At 54.4% G+C, this 25,716-nt stretch overlaps 1 protein-coding gene across 3 annotated transcripts in view; it reads right to left on the minus strand.

Moving 5' to 3' along the window:
• LMBR1 (limb development membrane protein 1) overlaps positions 1-25,716 on the minus strand; it is a 97,705-nt gene that overhangs the window by 25,504 nt on the left and 46,485 nt on the right. For all 3 annotated transcript variants that reach the window (XM_036246175.1, XM_036246177.1, XM_036246176.1), the window contains exons 6-9: positions 14,549-14,675; positions 14,057-14,125; positions 12,788-12,852; positions 8,913-8,985 (exon numbers count right to left, since the gene is read on the minus strand). In XM_036246175.1, the coding sequence (XP_036102068.1) occupies positions 8,913-8,985; positions 12,788-12,852; positions 14,057-14,125; positions 14,549-14,675 (334 nt within the window). The remainder of the gene's footprint in view (positions 1-8,912; positions 8,986-12,787; positions 12,853-14,056; positions 14,126-14,548; positions 14,676-25,716) is intronic.

The following is a 25,716-nucleotide window of genomic DNA, read 5'->3' on the forward strand; positions in this document are numbered from 1 at the left end:
TTGCTTTCCCAGCCAGCGATGTGTCCATACTGACGGGGACGAGCCCTCAACAACTACATGATATTCCAGCCCTGACCGGTTGGGTCAGCAGTTAGAGCATCGGCCCGTGGACCAATGAGTTGCGGGTTCGATTCCGGTCAAGGGCACATGCCTCGGTTGCGGTTCGTCCCCAGCCCTGGTCGGATCATGAGGGAGGCAACTGGTCGATGTGGCTCTCTCACATTGATGTTTCTGTCTGTCCCTTCCTCCCACTCCATCTGATAATAAGTAGGAAAATACCCTCGAATGGGGAATAAAAAAGAAGCATATTCCAGAGTGTGGACATACTTCAGTTTAGTGAACATTATTCCGACTCTGCCGCAGACCGCGCTGCAGCACACACCTCGACGTGCACACCCAGTGCCTGGCTCTACCGTTGCTGGAGGCCGATTCCCAGGACTCAGCCCTGCGGCACAGGGCGTGAACGCTGGCTGCTGCGGGCACTTCAAGGCTGCTGCCCCCAAATATTACGACTTACTGTGCTGGCTTAAACTGTCCCGTGATTCACGCTGGCACCGCAGCGTTCACAGCTCCTGGTTTCCGGTCTCTTCCCCGCCGCTGGGTGTCGTCACCCCGAAGCTTACAATCTGATTTGTAAACATCTCCTTACTGTTATCCCGACACACGCGTCCCTGACTGTGGTCGAGCACCTTTTCATGTTCACCCAGCGCACGGATCTCCCTGCCCGCGTCTCCTGCCTGCGTCTAGGGGTCCGTGTGGCTCCGCGTCCTCTCCGGATGCCGACGGGACACCGCGATCCCCACCCCGACTGTGCTGTCCCCACTTTCGGCTTTCAGGCCGTGTTTGCGTTGGTCTTCACTTCTTCCCTGGTCCCTTGAAGGCTGTACACTTCCTCACGAGTGGCGCCTCGTACCGGTGCGTAAGGACCCTCTTTGGGGTCCACGCTTTTCAACGTGAGGCTGCTTCGTGGCCCTCAAGTCCCGCTTCCTCTGCGTCCTCACCTGCCCGTGTGCTTACACAGAAGGAAGGATTCCAGTTACAGCCACTTCGAGGGTCAACCTTTACCCGCTGGAGTTCCCTGGTCAGGAGCCCTGGAACAGACTCTGGGGTGTGGAGACAGAAAAGGGGCTCCCGGGGGATGGAGCGCCTCCAGTGAGTGAGCCTCTCCTCGCCCACGGCCACTACTCCCTCACACTGGTCAGGTCACACGGGCCCAGACAGGGACAAACCATCGGGAGGGCCCAACAATTTCTGTTCTTGGGGACAGGGGACGGACTGGACAGAAACGCAGACTCGGGAGGACGGAGCCTCCGTGCTGTGGGGTCTCTCAAGGTGCTGCGGCTCCTTCCCAAAGGGGAGGCTGAAGACGGAGTCAGCCCCGCCCACCACGCAGGCAGCAGGCTCGAGCGCACTAGGGACTTGGGGTCTCTTTCTGGAGCCCACAGCCCGACCCAGGTCCCAGGAGAGCTGCGCACTGAGAGCCCACCCCTCCTGCTGGAGGACCTGAGGTCTTGAACGCCCTGGGGTGCTACACAGTATTCCCAGAACTCAGGAGTTTAATCACTTAACTTGTCAACACAGAACGCATAAGCAAAAGGGGGTGACGATAGTACCGAGATACTCGGGTAGGGTGTCCCAGAACGACTCCATCTGCTACAGATTTGGTTCAGAGTTTCTAGTACCGAAGCAAAGGGGAGAATTAAGTTACAAGGTTAATGGACGTTTCTGTGCAACAAGGAGGCTGACGGTGGCCACAGAGGGAGGGGCTTTTGAGTGTCCCTGAATACAGTAGTCCTGGGGCAGGTGCACCGTGCTTTTGATCCCAGCCTTCCTACATTACACGGTGTGTGTCTGCAGTCGATGCTCATTTAACATCTCCATCTGCGCCCGGCCGGTGTGGCTCAGTGGTTGAGCATCGACCCTGCACCAAGAGGTCGCCGGTTCGATTCCCGGTCAGGGCACATGCCCAGGTTATGGGCTGGATCCCCAGTAGGGGGCATGCAGGAGGTGGCCAGTCAATGTTCTTTCTCATCAATGTTTCTCTCTCTCTCTCTCTCTCTCCCCCTCTCCCTCTCACTAAAAAATAAAATAAAATAAAATAAACAAAATTGTTTAAAAGATGGGGAAATTTGTTCTTAAAAAATAAAGTGCAATAAAAACATCTCTGAGTAATCACAGACACATCCCCTCCCGACACTGGTGAAGAAGGGTCATCCCAGCAGCCAGTTCGGGGTTACAGAAAACCATCCGCTGAGTGTCCAGAATCCGGACGAGGGCCGGGCTTGCAGAACAGACTGCACTGCTGCTGCCCCTTTAAAATTAAGAAAAGAGACAAACTTCAGTTCTGATGCCAGACCACCCAATGCACTACGTTTCAGAGGGAAAGGACGAAAGCAGTGTTCCTGAAACGCTGTGAGCTTGTTTGGGGCAACACCTTCGAGGCACACAGTAGGTGGTTAATAAATACTGACTTGCATGTGAAAATCAAGAAAGCATTCTCACTGTGCTCAAAGAAACCCTGCTTTTACTAAACGGCTAGATTCATCTGGAGTAACACATTCGGATCCATTCCCACCTTGACTGTACACAGCTCACCTACGTGAGAACGGTGAGCCTCGTCTTAGGCAGAATGCACCACTGTGAGCGACAGAGGCTCCGATGGCCAGGGGGACGGGCCATGGCAACCGCAAAGGAGCCCTGGAATGTCACACGGGCTTGTCCTGCAGAACTGTATTATCACCACTTCATTTCAAAACGAATCCAAACGTTCACCGTCAGCATCGTCTAGTCAATAAGTCAAATTGGTAGACAAAACCTGTTTGGACTAGTCAGGAAAAATAAAAAGGGATTCTCCAAGACAACCACAGGCAGCTCACTTAAGGTCAATTTAACGGTATTATTCTGTTTTCCTTCCAGCCTCCACAGAAGGTCTCCCTACCTCAAAGGGAACTGTAAGAGTATCTATTTGCATTCCCCCAGGTGATTGGCAGTTCAACGCCAATTAGTTCAAAATTACACTGTTACCAGTGTGCAATAAAAACAATACCTTTCATCTTCCTTACATCGGTAGGGATGACTTCAGAGCCAATAACTTTGATCAAATAAGTATTTTTGATCCTGCCCCACCCGTCTCTTTGGATTCAGGAAAACTAATAGCTGTAGGCAACTTTTCCCAGCTTTACTCTTAAGCTGAAAAACCAGTGCGCTATTGAAAATGTTTTGATATTTTCCTTCCAAGATAACAGAATTTCCCAAAGTCCAGCACTTCTTTCATCACTGATCTGTCCTTACAGTTTTTCTTAATACAAAGACAGCCCCAACTGGCATTCATCTGTTCAAGGGCAGACACTGTTTAATTTAAAATATACAATGTTGCATTTCTTAAAACAAATACAAGCCTCCAATCTGCTATGTAGACGATTCAAAACCCTGAAACCGAAAGATCTCCCTAAACCACGCAGCACCCTAAACCACAAAGCACCCTAAACTTGTTTCATAATGAATACTATTTGGAACTAGACACCTTCAGTATAAACAAATTATTTTCTCATTTAACATTTTAGCAAATAACTCCCCCCCAAAAAAGTTGATTAGAAAACCTGTTATCTAAGTAATAACTCCTTGAAATTTTATGCTTAGCTTTAAACGGACCAAGGTGACCTCTATCGCCAATATGTGAGGTCCTTCAAGTCCTTGCAATCACTTGGCATTGCTCAGGCAAGCGATGCTGTTTAATCCCGAGACCACTAGTAGCCCACAGTGAAGTCCCTACTCCCGGGCAGCATCCAGACCTGCCCGGCGCAGAGCCCAGCGGAGGAGGCAGACCCCAGACAGCTTGCGGAACCGGAGCCCAGCCCACAAACCCACCTGTCAGCGGGACACACAGACACTGAGGAGACAGGGCTCACCGAGGAGACAGACAACCCATCCACTCAAAGCACGAGTTCTCGGTCTAATCCACGTGCGATGCTGACACTTGCGACAATAAGAGTTTCTATTCACTCCTGACACAGGCACAAACGTGGCTGAGTGCAGAGCCGAGGAGGGAAGCTTGCGATACCCAACACGATTCTGAAAACGCAGGTATACTTTCACTATAAATGACGACAAGCAAGATAGAAAACAGTCAACAGTCGACTTCAGGAGCACCCACAAGCCATGTGCCCTTCAAGTAGCAGTTTGGGCCCTGGCCGGTTTGGCTCAGCGGTTAGAGCGTCGACCTGCGGTCCCGAGAGACCCGGGTTCGGTTCCCGCTAAGGGCATGTACCTCGGTTGCAGTTTGTCCCCGGCCCTGGTTGGTCGTGCGGGTGGCAGCCACTCGATGTGTCCCTTTCACATCGATGTTTCTCTCTCTCTCTCTGTTCCTCTCTCTCCCTCCCACTCTACCTGAACAAAAAAATGGGAAAATGTCCTCGGGTGAGGATTAAAAAAAAAAAGTAGCAGTTTGGCATTTTTTTTCTACTTGAGTTATGTTACTGGTAGATCGGACCCCGGATTATGTTTCAAACTTTGGATACTGATACATGTTACTGTTGACAATACCACTGTCCAAACAGGCTGTGGTTGAGCGGTGGCTTGTGTGCATGAAAAGCATCTTCTGCTAAGACATTTGGACCAATTACCTAGAGCACACTGTCTCTAAATGTCAGAGACTAAATGATACATGACTCAAAATTATTTTATAGTTTGTTATTCCAAAGTGCTTTCCCTCTACTGATATTACACTTTAGTGAACATCTCTTCGGCCACATCGTCTCATCCTGCAACAAACCATCTGTTTGGGCCACATTTCATTGTCTAGAAAGTGACCATGTGACCCAAAAAGCTGAATGAATTGTAACTGTTTCAGACCCTTGGACCCAAATGTTGATATCTTATTAGAAAGAAACCACTTAATTGGTATTACCGGTAGAACTAATATTCTTTTCTGTTAGCTCAGGAAGTCGAGATATTACTAAATACTTTCTTCCAGCGTAGTGTTGCCAAAGAAGGGGTCCTTCACCGTCAACAATCCTTGCTGTGTGTTCTCGGTGAGGCTGACGCCAGCACCCTCCGCCTGTCTAAACCCAAACCTCGCTCGAGGTGGCCCGGAATCTGACACCCGTGATCGCGTCCACTCCGGTGGTACAACCACCAGCAGACAGCGTTAGGGTCACCACGGCCGGACTGCAGAAGAAATAACAGACAGCCCCGGGAAAGTGAGGCGGGGCCAGAAGATGAAATCCGACCTCAGTTTCTTCGTATCGCTCAGGGTGTCGGCCCAAAGACGTCAGCTGACGGCCGGATTAGCCAACGTCTTGTCCATGAAGACGGTGAGGCCCCCCAAAGCCTCGACGTCATCCTAGAACCGCCCGGCAAATCCGACTTCGCTGTGACCAGCAAGACGAGGACCGTGGGGACAGAATGCTCCGCAGCTCACCAAGTTCCCTGAAAGGTCGGCGTGTGGGTTTTTTTAAATCCTTTATTTTTCAGAATACAAAGGTGGCAGCCTGACACTGCGGAAACACACAGAAGCACCTTGTGCGCCCTGCAGGACAGAGAAGCGATCCAGTTCCGGGGAACAAGGCTTGAAGAGAAGATTCGGATCAAGCAGGAGGGTAATTGCTACCCAACGGGATACACTAACTTTTTATCGTGAAGGTAAAAATAGTACCTAACAAAACCGCATTGAATCCATCAGTTCAAAGCTGACAGTATTTTTAAATAAATTACATTAAAAGAACTGTGAAGGTTTTGAACTGAAACAACAAAAACTAATTCCTACTCATTATGGTACTTCTAAGTTAGCCCGCACCCCCATAGGCTACACACACGAGCTAATTATTTCCATTAATGCCTCTGCATTGCCGATGTTTAACATGCTAATGAAATGCGTCTTCTGGTCGGGGCAGGAAGTACAAAGAACTTCCCACCACAACCAATGTCCTGGGAGCTCCCTTGGGCTCCTCTCCAGGGTCTTGGAGGAGAAGGGATCTTGACTGCTCGTTTCTCGGCTTCACGACGGGAAAGTCCCCTTATTCTGCTTCCTGGGGAGCACCCCTTGAGCCCAGCTGTCCTCAGGGGCCTCTGCTGGGGGCGACCCGGACACTGTCCCCAGAGGCTTCCATGCTCTCTTCACACCTGCATCTTCCTCCTTCGCTTCCGTGTCAGACGACCACCCGCCACACGCCGTCACCTGCTCTGCCTGGCTGGTCGCAGGACGGGGGGCAGGGCGGGAACCTCTGCCTGTTCCAGGGCGAAGGTGGGTGTCGGCACAGAAAGCGGCGAGGACACGGCACTCAGGACACCCGCAGGGCGGCTGCGGGAGAGGCGGCCAGCGTGTGCGCAGGGCCCCTGGAAGGACGTGGTAGCTCGATGCTGAGCGACGCAGGCGGTGGGCCCACAGGAAGTGGGCTGGAGCAGCGGGCTGGCTGGAGCGGTGGGCGGGCTGCGGGGGGAGGAGCAGGGGCCCTGCCAGGAGGCAGCGAGCTCTGGGGACAGGTCCCCACGCTGCCATGACGATGGGGACACCAGGGAGGGCTGTCTCACCAGATGGCCGGGCCTCCTGTTCTGGGAACACGACTTCCCCGCGATGCCTTCCTAAAGGGCCTCCGCGCTGGATCGAGTCTCGCAGATCCTCACCCTTTTTCTCTCCTCTTCTGTCAACGAGCCCATGAGCTTGAGACAGTCTGAGTCCACCGGCACCGACCGGCTCAGAGCCAGACACGCAGTGACCAGAAAAAGTGGGGAGCGCGGAGTGGGCGGTAGCGGGCGGCTTCTTTGGGACGACGACTGACAAAGCGCACGCTCAGCTCTATCCCACTAACGCGTCCATGAAGTGAGGACACTATTGACAAGAACAGAACCCCTGGTACCAGCACGTGTCACAAAGGAACAATGGAGAGGCCGCCCCAGGCCAGCGAAGCCATGCAGACTGGAAAAGCCGCGTGAAATTCAACTCCAGTGATGTGACAACTCCCCAAACAAGCCACAGTATCTTCCAGGAAAATGCGGAGCTAGCCCTGCAGTGAAGCACGTGTTGATACTAAGTATCAAGTGTGTTCAGATCGCGGGAGAGCTGGGCTCAGAGCGAACCGCACAGACGTCCCGAGACGCCCACGAGGCTCAGGGCCATCGGCACGGCACCGCCCTGCACGCTAGGGGGGTGGCTGCTGTCATCTGCGTCATTTTTTTAGACATTTTTTACTCTGATCATACCACAGTTGTTTTTATAGCCCAGAGTAAAAAAGTTAAAACTTCAGTTTTTTAAAATGTAACTTATAACACATTCCACATAACACTCGATTACATAAAATCCACGGGGATGATTTCGTCACTGACCCTGTCGCTACATTCCCTCGTGACAGCGGACTGTAAAGGACTGCACGTCGGTGTTCTCGGCGCACGGACAGCACACTGAGGCTCCCAACGCCGTGTCCGTCGCCCCGTGTCCACTCTGCCCTGGGACCGTTCCCGTTACAGCCTGTTTCCACCCGGAACAGTCCGCCTGCAGCGAACAGCAAACACACCGCAGTGGCCCCGGCCGGTTTGGCTCAGAGGTTAGAGTGCAGCCCACAGACCAAAGGGTCACCGGTTCGATTCTGGTCAAGGGCGTGTACCTGGATTGCAGGTTCCGTCCCTGGCCCCAGTTGGGTCCTCCGGGAGGCAACCGAAGGGCAAAATGAGAAAAGACTACGGGTTTGGCTTGGTTGGGTTTTCACTACACCTGACTCAAATCCTTTCATCACGGAGCACTGCGTGCACCCTCCCGGGCGCTAGCCTCCGGCCGCAGGTTCGAATGGCGCAGACCTCAGACATCTGTTCCTTACATTCCGGCGGGGTCACTGCACGGCAGCCTGATTATCTAAGTAAGACGAACTCACCATCGTATTCGCCACTTTAACGAAATGTCATAAAGCTGACGGTACTGCTTGAAGTTATAATTCTGGAATTAAATAGGCTTAAATCTTAAAGTAGCTTCAATAGAGTTAGAAGGATAAAAGGTAAAAGCAGTTCCAGTCTGAAGTTATTGGTATGGAAATGTACAGTTACTGACAAGAGTTCTCCAGAAGAGACACGACCCGAAACGCTTTCGCCCGAGACAAAGCTCTGTGACACCAGCACCCGTAGGTGGGGACATGAACTCACTGCCGGCGGTTACGTGAAGCAGGTGTGTCTCTTCCTGGTCCTCAGTACTTCACACTTAAAGCAACCTTCCACTTTATACCTGCTCTTGGATTAAGATTCCGAAATCCGGTTAGTTATCCATAATCTGATCTTGGTGGCAGGTTTTCAATATTAAAAAATATTTTGCGGGAGGAAGCGCAGAGGGTGAAAACCGTCTAGTAAAATCAGAACAAACTATGTCCTTTCTACTCTGCCATTACTCTTTTCTCCATTGGCTCTTCATTTAAAGCCCAAAGTCATCAGCAATTAGAAACTGAATTTCAAGGCCTGTGCCGTGCCTACCCGGTTGTCCGCTGACAAGGAGCAGCCCCCCACAGCCCGCGGGGTCCCCAAGCACAGCTCAGTCACACTCAGCACCTCGTGTCCAAGAAGCACCCTCCTGTTACCCCGAAGGGCCCGCAGGAGAGAAACGACACGGGACGTGACCATCACTGGGCCCCGCTCTGCACCCGCAGCAGCTGGAGTCCCCACGCTCCCCACGCGAGGACGGGCTGTGGGCACAGCGCGGGGGCCAGGGCCTCGGAGCTGAGCTGACCTTGCTCAGTCACAGCTCATCAGGCAAGGAAACAGGAACTTGGCCAAAACGCCACCGGTCGTCAGCCAACCTTTCCTCGGCCGAAGCTCACGAGACTGAGCCTCGACCCCACGTGGCACGACAGGGTGCCAAGAAGCCGTGTCCCCCCAACCACCCGTCTTCCCTGAATACAGTACCACGTCCTCCGGCCTGGATGTGTAAGAACACGTACCGTTCAGCCGTCTGTGCAGCGCTTCCTCCTCCAGCGTGATCACGTAAATCTGCTCATCCAGGTCTTCGAGAATCTAAATCCAGAGATCAAGCTGTTGAATGAGGCAACACCCGGAGCGATCGCTTACGAGAACACGGAGGCTACCTGCCTCGTGGCTGACGCGTCCACGCAAATGACTAAGAACCTAACATTAAAATGCTCCAACAACTTGATTTAAATAGTAAGTTAAAACATCTCAGTATCTAACTAAGCACATCAACAGCTCATTACCACAAAATCTACACATGTTTGAATTAGATATTTTTTTAAGTGTAAAGGATTCAATGACTCCAGACGTGGAACACAAATGGGTCCATTCTGAACAGCCGGGAAGCTGGACACAGGGCAGCTCTTCATGCCCGGCTCATGTCGGACGTGGAGGGACGTCACCCAGCCCAGCAGCCGTTTCTCATCTTTATTTCTCCACATCAAGTTTAAAACAAGAACTCCACGGGCTGAGTCACCAGCAGTCGGCCCTCTCCCCTGACGCCCTCCTTACCCTCTAACGCCGTCCTTACCCTCTAACGCCGTCCCGCAAACACCCACCACCGGTGTCACTGGAGCCGCCCTGCGGACACAGACCCCGGAGAAGCGGCGGCTGACGTGTGCTCCGCTGTCATGCCACATGGCCGCGGAAGGGACAACAAGCGAAACCACTGATCAATAACCAGTCACGTGGGTGCTCCCGCACTGTCTCGGGAAGCCCGCCCGAACCGGTCTCTTGCAGCTGGGCTGACACGGCCTGGCGATGATCTAAGTGTGTCCCGGCGCTGGGAGACGCTCGGGAAACCCGGAGCGGCTGTCAGTGTTCTGTGTCACTCGAACCCGGCCACGCAAGACCGTGAGGAGCGCGGACGACACAGGGTGGAGGCGGCTGGCCTGCCCGCCCTGCCGAGTGCCCGACCACGCACCCGTCTGCGGGCTGTACAGGAGGCTGATGGACAGCGACCCAGTAATGCCCAGGCTCCCTGTGAACACTGACCCTCTCCCTCGGCCTGGGACTCGTGACAAACAGGAACAGATGGTGAGTGTCAGTAACTACGAAGATTCGCGTCCTGTGAGTGGGGGCGGCGCAGAAAGAGCCCCCCAGGCCGGGACAGGGTGACCCGGGACAGCCTCCGAGGCCCAGGGACCGGCCCTTCTGCCTCCTGTCTGGACCACGAGTGGCCGTCTGTACTTCTGGGAAGGCCTCGCGCTCGAAGGATCCCCTCGCACGGTGCGAGCTGCGGCTGGGGTGCTGGTGAGTGACAACGAGCAGCATCCGGGGGCGAGAGTGCGCTTCCAGGGGTGAGCTGGCGGAACCGAGGTCGTGGAGCCGCCGCAGCCTCGGACCTGCACGTGCTTCCCACACGGCCAGCGCCGGCCTGCGGGGCGCCCCGCATGGCGCTGCCGCCTGCACCGGCCCGATCCTGCCCCAGCTATCGCCCACCTCACACTCACCGAGAAACGGCGATCTGGCAGAGAGCAGTCATCTGCCTTCAGAGCCTACTCCTCACCCATTCTGAAGGGTGGGACCTAGCGCTGGGCCGGACATTGCCCCTGACCTCCCACGGCAGTGGCCCGGCGTCCAGGACAGGATCTGAGTAACCGTCGTAACAAAGGTCAGAGAAAGTGAGACCCCAGCTTCTAGTGGGGCAGGAAAGGTCTCGGCAGGTACGGCTGACGCTGCGTCACCGACCAGTCAGAGATGCCTCAGAAACTACCCCACGCCCAGCAGGGAGCAGGTGCTGAAGGGGGTGGATGGCCCTGGAGCTCCCCGCACACCCAGGAGGTCCAGAGCCCAGGCTCCCACCCGCCCCGCCCTGCCCCGCCCTGCCCCGCCTGTGACCTTCAACAAGGGTGGGAACGGGAGCGCGGGGTGGGCCCTCGGGAACGCAGTCACGCACAGTCGTCCCTGCCACCTCGCGCTTCGACTTCCACGCTTCACTCTATCGCCGTTTTCTCAACTATATTCATTAAAAAGTTGATCAAGACAGTGAAAACGATACAGTGCGCCTCGGTTGTCTGAGTCAATTATACACCCTGTGTTACAATAACAACTAAAATCACTGTCCGTATGGACGTGGGCCTGCGTATTCGAGCACCCGGGGGTCCTTCAGCGCCAGGTGCAACCGCTCGAGTCTGGAACGGATTAACCGCGGTGAACGAGGGACGGCTGTACTCATCGCAAGCACACAACACACCCTCAGTTACTCAGCAGAGACCATTCCCAGTGGAGACTAGGAACAAGGACAGGGACAAAGATCAGGACCATTTTCAGGTGCGGTCAGTCAGGCTGGGAGGACAGCTGGCTGAGCGAGGCAGGGAAGGAGGGTTCGGTGTTCTGTGCTGAGTTCGCACTGCGGGTCTCCAATCACACATGGCAAGTGTCCTGTAGTTTGCCCCCACAGAGGGGTGGGGACACGGCAGAGGTGGCCAGGAGGGCAGAGCATAGCCGCTGAGACCACGCGCAGAGCCTGACATCTCTGCCTCTATGCAGGGCCAGGACATAGAAATGGAGAAAGAGGCCGAAGGAATCAGCAGACCAGAGACCGGAAGGACCCGAGCGTGGGCATCACCACCTGCCCCAGGGGGCGTGGCATTCAGGGCGGACGCATGTGCCCGGCATGTGCCCGGCATGGAGGGGGCGTGCGTTTAGGGAGCACATATGAAGTCCGGTTTTATTTCAAAGGAGATACGAAGACACTGCCGTTTGCTTTTCAAAAGGCTTTCGGAGTCAAGCATTTACTGAAAGAATGTCTATTCCCTCCGTTCTCCCCGAAGGAGAACAAGCTACAGCCGTGAAGATGTGAGAACGACAGCTAGTGAAACACGAAGACGAGCAGGAGACGCGCTGAACAACGAGCGCAATTATTCAGCTTAAAGAAGTGAGGACGTGTTCAGGGCCGGGAGGAGGAGGCCGCGGAGACCAGGCCTTGAGGAGGCCGCCGGGTGGACAGGTGAGGGCCAGACAGCGGGACCCGCCCACCCTGAGCACAGCAGGTCGGCTGAGCCCAGGAGCAGAGGCAGCTGCGGGAGGGGGGGGGTGGGGACGCAGCTACAGGTGAACTCGGGTGCTGGCAGATTGGGGAAGGTCCTGTAACATGTTAGCAGTTTGGACTCGAGTTTGTAAGGGGTGAAGATCCATGAAAGTAAGTTGAGTCATAAATTTCCTAGATACAGCAAAGAACTGTTTTCATATTATGAAATATTTGACAAAATACCTAGAGGCCAAAGAAACTTAGGGACCAATCACTAGACTTACAGCTACTGAAAGTCATTTGCACACGGACAGCTGGCACTTCCGAGATTAAAGGGACAAGATCTAATATGCAGACGGATTTTCCGAAACGTAACTGCTGTATAAATCAAAGCGCTTGTGGTAAATTTTGCAACATGATACTTACTGTTTGATATAAGGTAGCCAACATCTAAAACACCTGTACATTTCTGTAAACCTTGTGTTAAAACCTGCTATAGAATTTTTACCTGAGTGCCTATAGTATTTTAAAAGCAAAAACCAATGTGGTTTCCGAAACTAAAAAAGATGAAAATAAAACCAACAACAACAGTTTGGGTCATCAACCCACAAAGATGCTCTTCAGTTTCTGAGTCCAGTTCACAGCCGAGAGCTGCGGCTGCCACACAGTCACTTCCTGCACAAGGCCCAGCCGTACTCACCGCTGCCACACAGCCCTTCCTGAACAAGGCCCAGCCGTACTCACCGCTGCCACACAGCCCTTCCTGAACAAGGCCCAGCCGTACTCACCGCTGCCACACAGCCCTTCCTGCACAAGGCCCAGCCGTACTCACCGCTGCCACACAGCCCTTCCTGAACAAGGCCCAGCCGTACTCACCGCCGGCTTCACCAGCAGCTGGCCCATGACGGTGAACATGCGGGACAGGCCGACCGGGGTGCACACTGCGGAGAGAGAGGGCGACAGACCACGTCACCTCAGAGTGCGCGCACGGGCACCGCCAGGCCGCGGAGCAGCTAGCTCGGACTCTAACTTTAGGGAGGTTCTGTCTCAGCTTCAGACGCCCTCGGTGTCGTCGGAGGGCCCCTCAGCCTCGTCAACAGGGGGCTGGAGGGGACGCCTTCCTGTGCTTCATGAAGGACAGCTGACAGCTAAAGGCTGGGGACACACAATCCTCCAGCAGCTGAAGGATGACAGTGTCTCCACTCAGACAAAGTTAAAGAAAACCAACTGAGGAAGAGATTGAATTTCAAGCACAAATGAAACCGAGAAGCAGACGAGAATATCTGAACGTGACAACTATAACCCTAAATCCTTCTGACAACATTTATGTGTATAATATCCCTGAGACATGTTGTCACATCTTAGGTAAAACTAGGCAAACTTTGAAATAAAGGCCACAAAGTCATCACACACAGTTCTATCATTACCATTCAAAAGTAGACTCTAGTGCTGTAATGGCAGGGCAGTGTGTGTGCATGTCTGTGTGCATGTGTGTCTGTGTGCATGTGTGTCTGTGTGTGTGTCTATGTGTGTGTCTGTGTGTGCATGTCTGTGTGTGCATGTCTGTGTGCATGTGTCTGTATGTGCATGTCTGTGTATATGTGTCTGTGTATGCATGTCTGTGTGTGCATGTCTGTGTGCATGTGTGTCTGTGTGTGTCTGTGTGTGCATGTCTGTGTGCATGTGTGTCTGTGTGTGCATGTCTGTGTGCATGTGTGTCTGTGTGTGCGTGTCTGTGTGCATGTGTCTGTGTGTGCATGTCGGTGTGCATGTGTGTCTGTATGTGTGTGTGTGCAGGTCTGTGTAAATGTGTGTATGTGTGTGTGTTCATGTGTGTCTGTGCGTGTATGTCTGCATGCATATGTGTGTCTGCATGTGTGTGCACCCCTGCATGCATCTCCTCCCTCCCCCCACACCTTGCCCCCCAGCCCCGTGGAGGAGGCTTTTCTTGGAGAACTACACAAGTGTCTTATTATCTCAAGGTTTCTGTTTATCAAAATTTATCTTGAACATAAAATGAAGTTAAGGAGCAACGTTTTAAAACTCTCCAAGCTGTGAAGGACTGTCATCAGGGAAATTCCCCGTGATTTTGTAGAACACCAAACAACTCTTTTCCACTCAATCTGAAGTCAGAAACATACTTACAGAGAAGTAACAAACATCCCATCAGTGATATACAGGAGTATAAGTAGGGCAGGTAGAACTCCCAGAGATCTATAGGAAACATAAATGTATTTCAGTAAATCCGAAACCCTGCACATTAAAACAAGGGCTGACTATCAACTAATGTACAGTAAACATCAAAATTCCCTGAATCTACCGAACCATATGATTTCTAAACAGTATAATAAAAAGATCTAAAATAGAAGAACAGGAAATAACCCCTTTGCAAAACTTGTTTGGAGGGAGAGGGGGGAAAAAATCCTGCATGGAATTTTCAGAACAGAAACCAATTAACAACAAAAAGAACCACTCTGAGAAGCGGCTCACGTGCCGGCACACACTCGCTTCTTCCCTAGACGCGTCTAAGCGTCTTAACTCCGCGCATCAACAGGCTCGAGGGAAGACCTGCTGGGGTCTGGAAGGTGAGCCTGGGACAGGGTTCCAGGGGGTGAGCGCGGCCGCCCAGCCACCTACCGTACAGAGACTCCGTGCTGGCCGCGTCCTGGTCGATGAGCGCTGAGGCGACCCACACCATCCCGAGCGTCAGCAGCGCCAGGAGCACGAGCATGACGAGCGTCTCTAGGATTCGGGCTCGGATCCCCTGAAACAGAGAGGGGTGACTTTCATGTCGTCCTGCACCTCCGGCCCAGAGAGGGGAAGCACGAGCCCTCGGGACGGGGCGGGAACGGACATTTCCCAGCAGGAAAGGGCGCGGCCGGCGTCCAGTCTGCGATGCCGAGGCTGGCGGCTCGAGCTCGTGTCCAACACCGTCAGCTCTGAAGAACGTACATGCCCAAAAAAGCCTCCGTAAAACATTTTGCAGAATCATCCTAAACAGTTGATGACTTTCCCAACACTTCCCACCAAGGAAGCGGTTAACCGGTCTTCATCCGCGATCCTAATCCGGGGAGCACAGGCCCACTGAGGCCCACAGCCCCAGGGAGCGCCGGCTGCAGGCAGGAGAGGCTGCAGCTCCCAGCCTCCAGCGCCCTCTAGTGCACAGCGAGGGCCCGGCCAGCAGGCAGGAGAGACCCAGAGGCCCGGCAAGGACAGAGGGGCACCCCTCGCCTCAGAGACCTCTCCGCACTCCACGAGGCTGGAGTATCAGAAAGAATCGTTATGCACTCTTTGTTTTAAATATAAAACAAGTCTGGCCTCGGGGCCAAACTAAAGGCAGATTATTTTTTTTAATTCCACACCGAAGGACATTTTTCCATCGATTTTCAGATAGAGTGGGAGGGAGGGAGGGAGGGAAAAGAGGAGGGAGAGGGAGAGAAACATCTGAGAAACACAGCTACTGGTTGCCTCCTGCACGACCAGGGCCAGGGATCAAACCAAAGCCGGGGTACCTGCCCTTGACAGGAATCAAACCCGCAACCCTGGCCGGTGGGGCCAATGCTCTAATCACTGAGCCACTGGCCAGGGCCAGAGGCCAGACTTTTACACTGAAACCAAAAACTTTTTACTAGGCAAAACCAAAAACTTCCTTGGGTTCCAGAAAAGCCACCAAGTGACCGAGTCTGTGGCTAAACTTAAACCCAGGGGCGCTGCGGTGTGTGGTCCGCAGCTCCGAGCGCAGTGCTCATCACAAGGGCGCCCACACTTCTGGTGAACCCTGCGGTCTGTCCACATCAGAACACACAGATGTGAGTTAGAAACAAAGATCCTAAGCACGCACTCACTCCACTCTCGGTATTCTCCGCGGTCTCTGGGTGGAAGGAGCAGGCTGCCGCGGATCACAGCACCCTCGGCCCCGAGACGCAGGGGAGCGCGGCCCTGGGCCTGAACGATGACACGGGGTTGAAGTGGCCTTTCCGACTGGCCCAGTCCCAGCCCACGGCGCAGGCAGGGCAGACGGTGGCTGGAGGGAGCACGTTGGTGCCCCGTGAGTGTCCGCAGCAGGGAGGCGCCGGGCGGAGGGGAGGAAGCCAGTGTCCGTGTGACAGCAGCAGTTCCCCAGAGACATGGAGTGAGCAGCCGCAGACCCCTCGGGGCCTGGACTTCCCAGCTCTCGGGCCGTCCAGGGCACCAAACTCGACCACCGTTAACGTGATCTCTTTCCTCTGGTTTGTTTGTTTGTTTTTCCTTTATTGATTTTAGAGAGAGAGATGGAAACATGGATGAGAGGGAACATCGACTGGCCGCCTCCTGCACGCCCCCCACTGGGGATCGGGCCCACACCCTGGGCATGTGCCCTGACCGGGAATCGAACCGGCGACCTCTTGGTGCAGGGTTGACGCTCAACCACTGAGCCACACCAGCCGGGCCCTTCATTCGTCTTCTATCACACGTGAACACCATGTGGAAAGACTACAGAGGAGACAGGTGGGCAAGTGGGTGCCCGCTGTGTGCTGTCCGCACACCCCCTGCTGACCACCAAGGAGTGTGAGGCTCCCGCAGGAGGACATGCATCGTTGGTGACAGTGTGGGCAGCTGTGAGCCAAGCGGGTCCCTGGAAGCAGCCCGAGGGCCACTGTCCGAACCAAGGGTTTTGAGCACATGTTATAATGATTCTATTAAACACAACACTACCGTGACCATAGGTATAGCGTCACTGTGAAGATGATGAGGATACATGTAGGGAATTAATCTCCATAAGATTTACACACTTCCTCTGATATTTTGTTAAGAAGTATTTCTTGCCCTGGCCAGTTTGGCTCAGCGGTTAGAGTGTCAGCCCGCAGACCAGAGAGTCCTGGGTTCGGTTCCCGCTAAGGGCATGGACCTCGGTTGCAGTTTGTCCTCGACCCCAGTTGGGGTCGTGTGGGTGGCAGCCACCCGATGTGTCTCTCTCACATCGATGTTTCTCTCTCTCTCTTCCTCCCTCTGTCCCTCCCGCTCTATCTCAAAATAAATACAAAAATGTCCTCGGGTGAGGATAAATTTAAAAAAAAAAAAAAAAGAAGTATTTCTTAGCATTGATGTTCGTTTTTCTCTAGTTTGTGTCTGTGCTGAGGGTGAGGTTCCACGGGTCTGTTGGAGGGGGTTTGTGGAGCGCGAGGCCTTGGAAGGTGGAGGCGGAGCCTCTCTGAAGCAGGGCAGGTCTCCACGCCCATCCCGAGAGGGGACGCCCCTGCAGAGCACCGGGGGTCTGTGCGCAGCCCACTTTAAGTAGCGCGGCCCCCACGCTCGGGGCTCCTCGGCTGGGACGGGCCCACTGTGGGAGCACCCCCTGGCCGCGTGCCCCGGGGCTGCAGGTCCGGGGAACTGCCAGGAGCGAGGTCACAGCTGCCGTGCCGAGTCGAAGGTCCTTGGCCTCGGGCAGCACCTGGTGGGCCCGCCTGTCAGCTCGCAGGTGCGGCCGTAACCACCAGAGCCTCTGCACTCTGGACGGCGGGGTGACGGGGTGGAGTGGACAGGTGCTGGAGAACACGCCAGGGCCCACGCAGGGGGGGCGAGGGCCACGAGGGCCCCGGGATCTGGTCGCGAACACTCTCAGCAGGAGAAGGGAGGGTCCCCAGCACCCGCTGACCCACGGGCCCTTGGAGGCAGCCCCCGCCCCCGGGTGAAGCAGGAAGGGGCGTCCGGGTGGTGGGGAGCAGTAGGCACAGCAAGGCCAACCAGGAGCACCCCGTCATGGGACGACAGCCACGAGGGCCTGCTCCTGGGGTGCTTCGTGCTTCTCTGCATCTCCCAGTTTCCGCGCGGATGTGTGACCCGAGGAATATGAGGACAAATTCATTTTTAATTTTCTATTTCTTTCCTAAAAGGATTAACTTCCAGGACGCCGCACCCGCAGAAGGACCTTCAGATACACCCCGTTCTGTTTACCCGACAGGCAGCGAGCTCCAGCAGCCGACAGCGAGGGCTGCTGCCCTGGCTGCACCGCCGACCACGCGCAGCTCTGGGCAGCGCCCACGTGAGGCGGTCAGCGGGCTGGGCGGGTGAGGATCGGGGTCCAGCCCGACCCCAGGATGCGTCAGCGCAAGGCGGCGCGGAGAGAGCAGCAGGGCGGGGTGGGGCCCACGCCGGGCTGGCCCGGCCTCGGGAGTTCACGGGCCACGTGTGTCCTGAGCTAGTTCACACCACCTTCGGACGCTGGCCGACACCCACGCGCATTTCTGTCGCCGGCCCAGCAGACCGTAGGAAACAACCCATCTTCCTACGATATGAGCGCCTGGCGGACAAGTCCTCTCACCACCCCCATCGTCACAGTGACAGACAAGCTCATCGCACTGCCTCCCTGTCCCGCCCCCGGGCCCAGCGACCCTCCAGGCCTTGCTTCCTCGCGGAGCCCAGGCGCACTGGGCTGCTCAGACGAGCCAGCATCAGCACCGCCTCGTGTTCCCCGTCCCTCTGGCGAACACCAGGCCCGCGAGGGCACCGCGGCTCCCTCCTTGACGTCCAGCTGATCGAGAGACGCAGCAAGTCGTGAGAAATGCTCGGACTCCATTCCAGCGTGGCCCTTACACGGGTCTCTGGCTGACCCCCAACTCCCCCGTGGCTTAAATGTTCTCCACCCTCCGTGATCCTAACCTCACCCCACTCTCTCACACGTGCAGCCGAGCTGCATCCTCCCGCACCCCACCTGCCTCCGCCCTCGGAGGCCTCTCAGGCCCTCTGACTCGATGCTGAGACCACGCTCGCCATGCACCCCTCTCCTGCCCCCCTTCAGGCGCACGTGCTCAGGAAACAGCAAACTGTCCACTCGGGGTTTTGCAAGGCACTCTGGGAACACGCCTGCCACCCCCTTCCTGCCGCAGCCGCCCTGCACACACCCAGTCCTTCAGCTCCTACTGAGCAATCTCAGCGCAGATCATCCACATCTCCTCCTCCTGCCACCACACGCCCGCCCAGTGGTCTCCTCGGTGTGACTGTGGTCCTGTCGACACCGATCGCGTCCCTCCGGGTCCCACCTCACACCGGGAAGCAGACGCATGGGTGCAACAACGCTCCGAAAACGTCCCACCTCGTGAGCGCCACTCCCGCCAGCAAGTCTCCGAGGCGGGACCCCTGCTGTTTCAGGGCGCACGACCACCGGGCCCAGAAAACCAGCGGCTCCTGATTGGACAGCGGGGAGCCCCACGCACGGGCCTCTGGGGCCAACACGGCTGCTCTGACCCCGTGTCAAGCACTCAAACCGGGGGGACCGGCGCTTAACTCTGTCTCAATCACTCCGGTGGGTGCGGTCACCATGCCTGACAGACCACGCTGGTCAGAGCCACAGAAGAGCCCGCTTCCCACGAACCACCATCCACACCTGCTCTCAGCACCTTCTGGTCCTTTTTCTGCCTTCAACCTTGATGTAAATTCTCTGAAAACACTTCAGTTAGAGCAATCACCTCATTAACAAGCTACAGCTCCACTCAGAATTTTAAGCAGAACTCATGTCAAAAGGAGGAAGTCTACATCCAAAAACTACGCCCTTGTGTTTATATAAAGAAAAAGTACATTCCCTCCTTGAGAAAATCTGATATTTAAATCAACCTACGGATAACCCTGCCTGAAAGTGATAGTAGGGTTAAATATCCACATGTCTGTCCACAGATATGTACAAACTCAGCCCCCCCCCAAAAAAAAAATCTTGTATGTGTTAAAAAAAAGTATATGTGAACAACAGACCTGCTAAGGAGAAACGAGCTACATGATCCGAGGGGGAACGTTTTCTGTTATAACGTGAATAACACCAAGAGGAGGTGTCTGGAATATATAGTCACATGCTGACGCGGTCAAATAAGAAACATTTAACAAGAAACAAAAAGACCCTCCACAGGCCAATCATATGAACGCTTCAGAAATCTACTTCACGGTGACTGCTGTTCCTTTTGCAAGACCGCAGATAATTCGCAGAAGGAAGCCTGTCTGTTTCCGGCCACCGATCTGAGTTTCAAGGGAGCAAACCAGCACCGACGTCTGCAGCGGCCGCTGCCCAGCGAGCCGCCCGCGGTCTCGGCTGTGGCTGTGCCGTTCGTGAGATACTGAAGACCAGGGTGCTGCGAGGAGAGACTGTAATTCTGACTGTAATTCTGACAATTACGCTTTCCTTTTGTCCGCTCTATTCTCTCTTTGTGATTAAACGAGACACAGTCAGCTCGACTTGACATCAATTAAGTGTCCCATGTGTGAGCGTTAGCTAAACGAAGAGAAAAATATAAACCATTCATTAACTGTAATTTGGCAAATTTTTACCTTCACCAATTTCAGGACAGAGGGAAGGGGCGGAGGAAACCGCAAATCACCAGAAACTCCGAGTGTTAATTCGGCGTCGGCGGGTTCGTTCAAGGACCCAACATATCGACCGTTATCAGTTCCTTTCTCAGAATCAGAAAAAGACCACAAAGCCGACAGAACACGGGCTCTGTGGCGTGCAGCGTGTGAGGTTTTTAAACTTTTGTGTGTGATTCTGTCCGCAAAGTCACGAAAAGCAATTGTGAGGGCTTTTATCACTGCCATTAATCACCAGCAGGGCAGCAGCTAAGCAAAAATATGCCTCCTGCTCATTTTTCCATTAAGAGTCAGAACCGGGAGCGAGGCGGCCCCAAGGGGAAGGTTCCCATCAACTCCCTCCTGACATGCGCTGAGCTAAAAGACGGCCAGATGTCAGAGCAACTTACTGAGACATCCTGCCAATAACAAAGTGGCTGAGCACCGTCGGACAGGAAGGAGGGTTCCCAGGTCCTTCTAAAGAGTGAGCCGCGTCCCCCGAACGTAAGGTCGCAGGACTGCGAGGACCTGCGTTCAAAGCCACAGCTGCGCTCCCTGCGCGGCCGGGGACGCCTCCCTGCGGCTCGTGTCTCTAGGCGTCCACGGACTTCCTAGCGATTTTACCCAGCGTGGATGCCCTCCCTGACCCCTCCCAAACCACCGTAAATCTAGGTCGCTGTAATGAAACTCCATCCCTTTTATTAGAACCACAGTGTAACAAGCACGGCTGTGCCAGTGAAAAGCACCATCGAAACAGAGTCCTTTCTGCCAGCGAAACAATGTATCGTTCTCGGGAGAAACGAGCTACCTTAGCTGCGGACCAGTGCGACTTTGGAAATGGCAACAAGCGCAGCACTAACTGTTTGGATGAGGCTGATGAGCTGGCGAAGGCTAAGTACATGCAGACGCGTACATTTCTCTTCAGATTTAAGTGAGAGCTGAAGGGGCAAAGGTAAAAACACTGACATCGTTAAAACTGGTTCTTGAGGTTGTTGTGCCGGTCCAGCCCGCACTGACCCGCTCCGCGCTGGACGTCGACCGGGCAGAAGTACAATGTCCCGACAAAGGCCCTGACGAGACGCCGATATGTTTCTATGGTGATGGACATTTAAACAAGATTTTGCCTGGACATCTTGACCTTTCGGGAGGTGTGTAAACACCACTTCATACACTGTGTCTCCACCCATCAGGGAAGCCTGGGAAAAGTCTCCACATTCACAGGACATTTAAAATAAATATCAAGCCATTGTTTCCACTTAACAAAAAGGGTCTCTTAGTAACATGAAGATGAGGCTTACTCAGCACGCCACACAGGCCGCACCGAGCACGCATGCGGTGGTCGGGGAAGACGGACCGAAGCGCCCGGGAGAAGGAGGACAAAGGAGGACCAGCTGTCTTCAAGCAGCAGAAGCTCCCACAAGCACCTCCGGCAGGTCCCCCCCCCTGCTCTCAGCGGGGCCGCACGAGCCGGCGCGCAGTGGGGTCCCGGGTCCGAGCAGAGAGCTCCGCAGACTGTGGGGTGCAATGCTCGTTCATGTCGCCGTCTTCCGCAGCTAACAAATACACACGCACTTGATGTGGTCCGTACAAGACACAAAAATTAAAACCAAGAGGCGCTCGAGCGCTCTGGGCCGAGTGAAGACGCCAGCACCGGCCAAAGGCAGGGCAGGAGCTCCTCGTGCGATCAGCAAACAGAAGGCCTCCGGGCGGCCAGCCCGCAATCGGCACGTTTCCGACACGGGAGGAAAGGCTGACGGCAGAGACCTGGGATTCTCAGAAACCTGCGACGTGCCTGAAAGTGGAAGAAAATCCCTCTCAGCACCCAGCATCGCGAGATGCCGTGCCAGCCACCAGAGGGGTCTTCCCCTCCTTCCGTTCTGACAGGGGACACGGGACTGATGTGGGGAGCCTGTGAGCTGCTCCCTACGTCCCCGAATCTTCACGGTCCATCGAAATGTACGTTTTATTAGAAATAAGGACACTCACACCGCAAAAGGCGACCAGCCTGCCCGGACACCCTGTTCAGTGGCAGCCGAACCCACTTTGCACGCGGGCCTGCCAGCTGGGAGCCTGAGCGTCCCCCCGCCCCCCACGGCAGACAGGTCACAAAAGACAAACTGACCTGCACACAGGGAGGACGGGGAAGGCTTGAAACACCCTTAAGACAAACCTACCATTTTAGGGAAGGAACCAAACAACACGCACAAAGGCTGCTTCTGCGAGAACATGAAGTTCCCGTCACCGTGAGATTGCCCTGGAGTCGCAGGCTCAGTCCGACGGGCACTCTGCATGCAGCAGAATGTGGCGCCACCACCTCACCACTGGCCGCGCACACAGGAGGGGTCACGGGTCAGCACTCATCATCCTGCGCCAGACAAGTGCACAAGGTCTCCGGGTGCAGAGCAGACAACAAGGCAAGGCGACACGGCAAGTCACAGAGTCATACTGCTCATGTGCAAAGAGGGCATGTGCACACAAAGCACTGGGACTTGCAAAATACCAGAGTGTGCGTGTACACACACACACAGACATGTGCACATACACACACAGAGAGAACATGCATGCACATGCACAGACGTAAACATATGCACACAAGAGACACATGCACGCACATGCACACACACAGACACAAATACACACACACACAGACACCTTGGGGCCCTCTTCCCTCACTCCACACCCAGCGCTCCAAGCCTGTGCTGGGCCCATCCCCCGCCACACTCCCTCCCATGCTCAGTAACAGCTATTTGGGTTGGGGAGGTGTGCACGCATATATGAGTATTCTATAGTTTTCCACTGAAGACCAGTAAATTGGCATTTTGGTTTTACCTGCCAGCCTGTTTGGGTAGTGTGAGCCCATCACCAGGAAATAAATCACCTTTTTTTCTTTGTACTTTTAAATAATGAAAGCACACTGGTTAGCCTTCTATGTCTGTAAAACACCTGAGGACACACGGGCCAACTTAAAGGAACATCACTCGACCTCGACCTGCGCACCAGCCTGCCCGCAGGCAACCACCAGTTGGAACTGCTGTGTTCATCATTTACATGCGTTTCCTACCGTTCCATCCAGGTGTGCGTGCACGGTCTGGGGCGTTCAGCACACCCACAGAGCTGGGCACCGTCACCATCACCTCCAGAACCTCTCACTGCCCAAACTGAAAGTGCGCCCGTCAGACACCCGCCCCCACCAGGACTCTGTGTCCAGGGACCTCGTGGGAGTGGAGTCATCCAGCGCCCGTCTTCCTGTCTGGCCTGCTTCACTCGCTGTAATGCGCTCGAGACTAGCAGTGCTGGGGCAGGCGCTACGCGGTCCTTCCTACTGGGCCGGATCGGATCCCACGGCACCTGCGGCCACACTGCTGGCCGGTTTGTTCACAACACAGCAACGGACGCCTGGGCTGCTCCCGCCTTCCGGCTGCTGTGAATCAGGCTCCATGAAAATGGGGTGAGAACACCTGTGGGTCCGTGCTTTCCATCCTTTCCGGCACGCGCCCACCAACGGTGCGCATGCCCCCAACAACGGTGCACATGCCCCCAACAACGGTGCGCACGCCCCTAACAATGGTGCACACAGGTTCCAACTTCTCGGCCCTGGCCAGGTGGCACAGTTGATTAGAGTGTCGTCCAGATACATCAAGGTTGCACATGTGATCCCCGGTCGGGGCACATATAAGAAGAAACCAAACAACGCATGAATAAGTGGAACATTAATCGACATTTCTCTCTTTCTCTCTCAAGTCAATAGATAAATAAATAAATTTTGTTTTTTTCACTGATTTTAGAGTAAAAGGAAGGAAGAGGGAGAGAGAGATAGAAACATGGATGAGAGAAAACACTGACTGGCCGCCTCCTGCACGCCCCCCACTGGGGATCGGGCCCACAACCTGGGCATGTGTCCTGACTGGGAATCGAACTGGCAAACTCTTGGTGCAGGGTCAACGCTCAACCACTGAGTAACACTGCCTGGGCAAATAAATAAATGTTTTTAAAAAGAGTTCTGGCCCTGGCAGGTTTGGCTCAGCGGTTAGAGAGTCCACCTGCGGTCCGGAGAGACCCCGGTTCAGTTCCCGCTAAGGGCATGTACCTCGGTTGCAGTTTGTCCCCGGCCCTGGTTGGTCGTGCGGGTGGCAGCCACTCGATGTGTCCCTTCCACATCGATGTTTTCCTCTCTCTCTCTCTCTCTCTCCCTCCCACTCTATCTGTACAAAAAAAAATGGAAAAATGTCCTCGGGTGAGGATTAAAAAAAAAAAAAAAATTAAAAAGAGTTCTGGCCCTGGCAGGTTTGGCTCAGCGGTTAGAGCATCAGCCTAATGACCAAAGAAAGAGTCATGGGTTCAATTTGGTCCCCAGTCCTGGGGCAACCAGTCACTGTGTCTCTCACACCTATGTTTCTCTCTCCCCCTCCCTCTCACTCTACCTGAAGATAAATGGAAAAATATCCTCGGGTGAGGATTTAAAAAAAAGGCTTCTGATTTCTCTACATCCTCACCAGTATCTATTATTTCGGTTGTTGTAGGACTTTGTCTGTCTGGTTTGCTAGCAGCCATTCTAATAACGCAAAGAAGAGTCTCGTGGTTTTGGTTTGCGTCTCCTGATGAGCGGTGACGTCGAGGTCTTTCGTGTGCTCGCCGGCCACACGCACGCCTCTGGGGAACGTCCTTGGCGCCGTTCTCACCACGGTGAGTCCCCTCGCCTGTCCCGTTCCCCACGACTGCTCGGGCCCTGCGCCCTCCGCTCCTCCCGGAGGTCCCGACTCTCTGCCCGTCCCTTCCGTGAGTAACCTCTTGAAACGTTTATTAGAACTGCTCTGACTCTAAAGAAATCATTGCAGAACTGATATTTTCACCATATAAAGAAATCCATAAACACGGAACCACCCACCCACGTACTTAGGTCTCCTTTCACGTCCTCCAGTAAGACTCTGGTTTCCACAGAGTGTTTCCATAAAGGCTTCCCCGGCATGTGTGGGGCTTATTTTAACACCCCTCAGGCTACTATAAAAGGTATTTTTAATTGGATGTTGCTGTTATATATTGATTTTCTATATTAATCCTGCACCCACCTGCTATGTTTTCTTATTCGAATCAACAATTTATCTTTACGTTCTATGGGATTTGTCGATTGGCAATATCACCCGTTAATAATCACTAACTCGTCCTCTTGTTCCGTCTCTTCTCTGACGTACTGGTGAGAAGCCCGCTGCAGCGGCATTTGTTATCAGAAATACAAACATGTGAGCTGGCCTCCCACTTCGAGTGAATACTCTCAAGTTTTCCAGTGGGGTGCCACAGCCCCTGTGGCTTGGGGTGGCACCCCCGCCAGCTGAGGGAACACCCCCAAGCTCTGCCCTTATTTCTCGACCGGGACTGGTGGCCCACGTCACGGAGGGGCCCTGTGCCTCTTCCAAGCTGCTCACCCGTCTTCACTCTCCTAATACAGATTCCCGGGTTTTCTGGCGTTAAGCCGACCTGCACACCTGAAGCACAGCCCACGG

This window comes from Molossus molossus, unplaced genomic scaffold (assembly GCF_014108415.1).
Source record: "Molossus molossus isolate mMolMol1 unplaced genomic scaffold, mMolMol1.p scaffold_m16_p_7, whole genome shotgun sequence".
NCBI classification, from domain to species: Eukaryota; Metazoa; Chordata; class Mammalia; order Chiroptera; family Molossidae; genus Molossus; species Molossus molossus.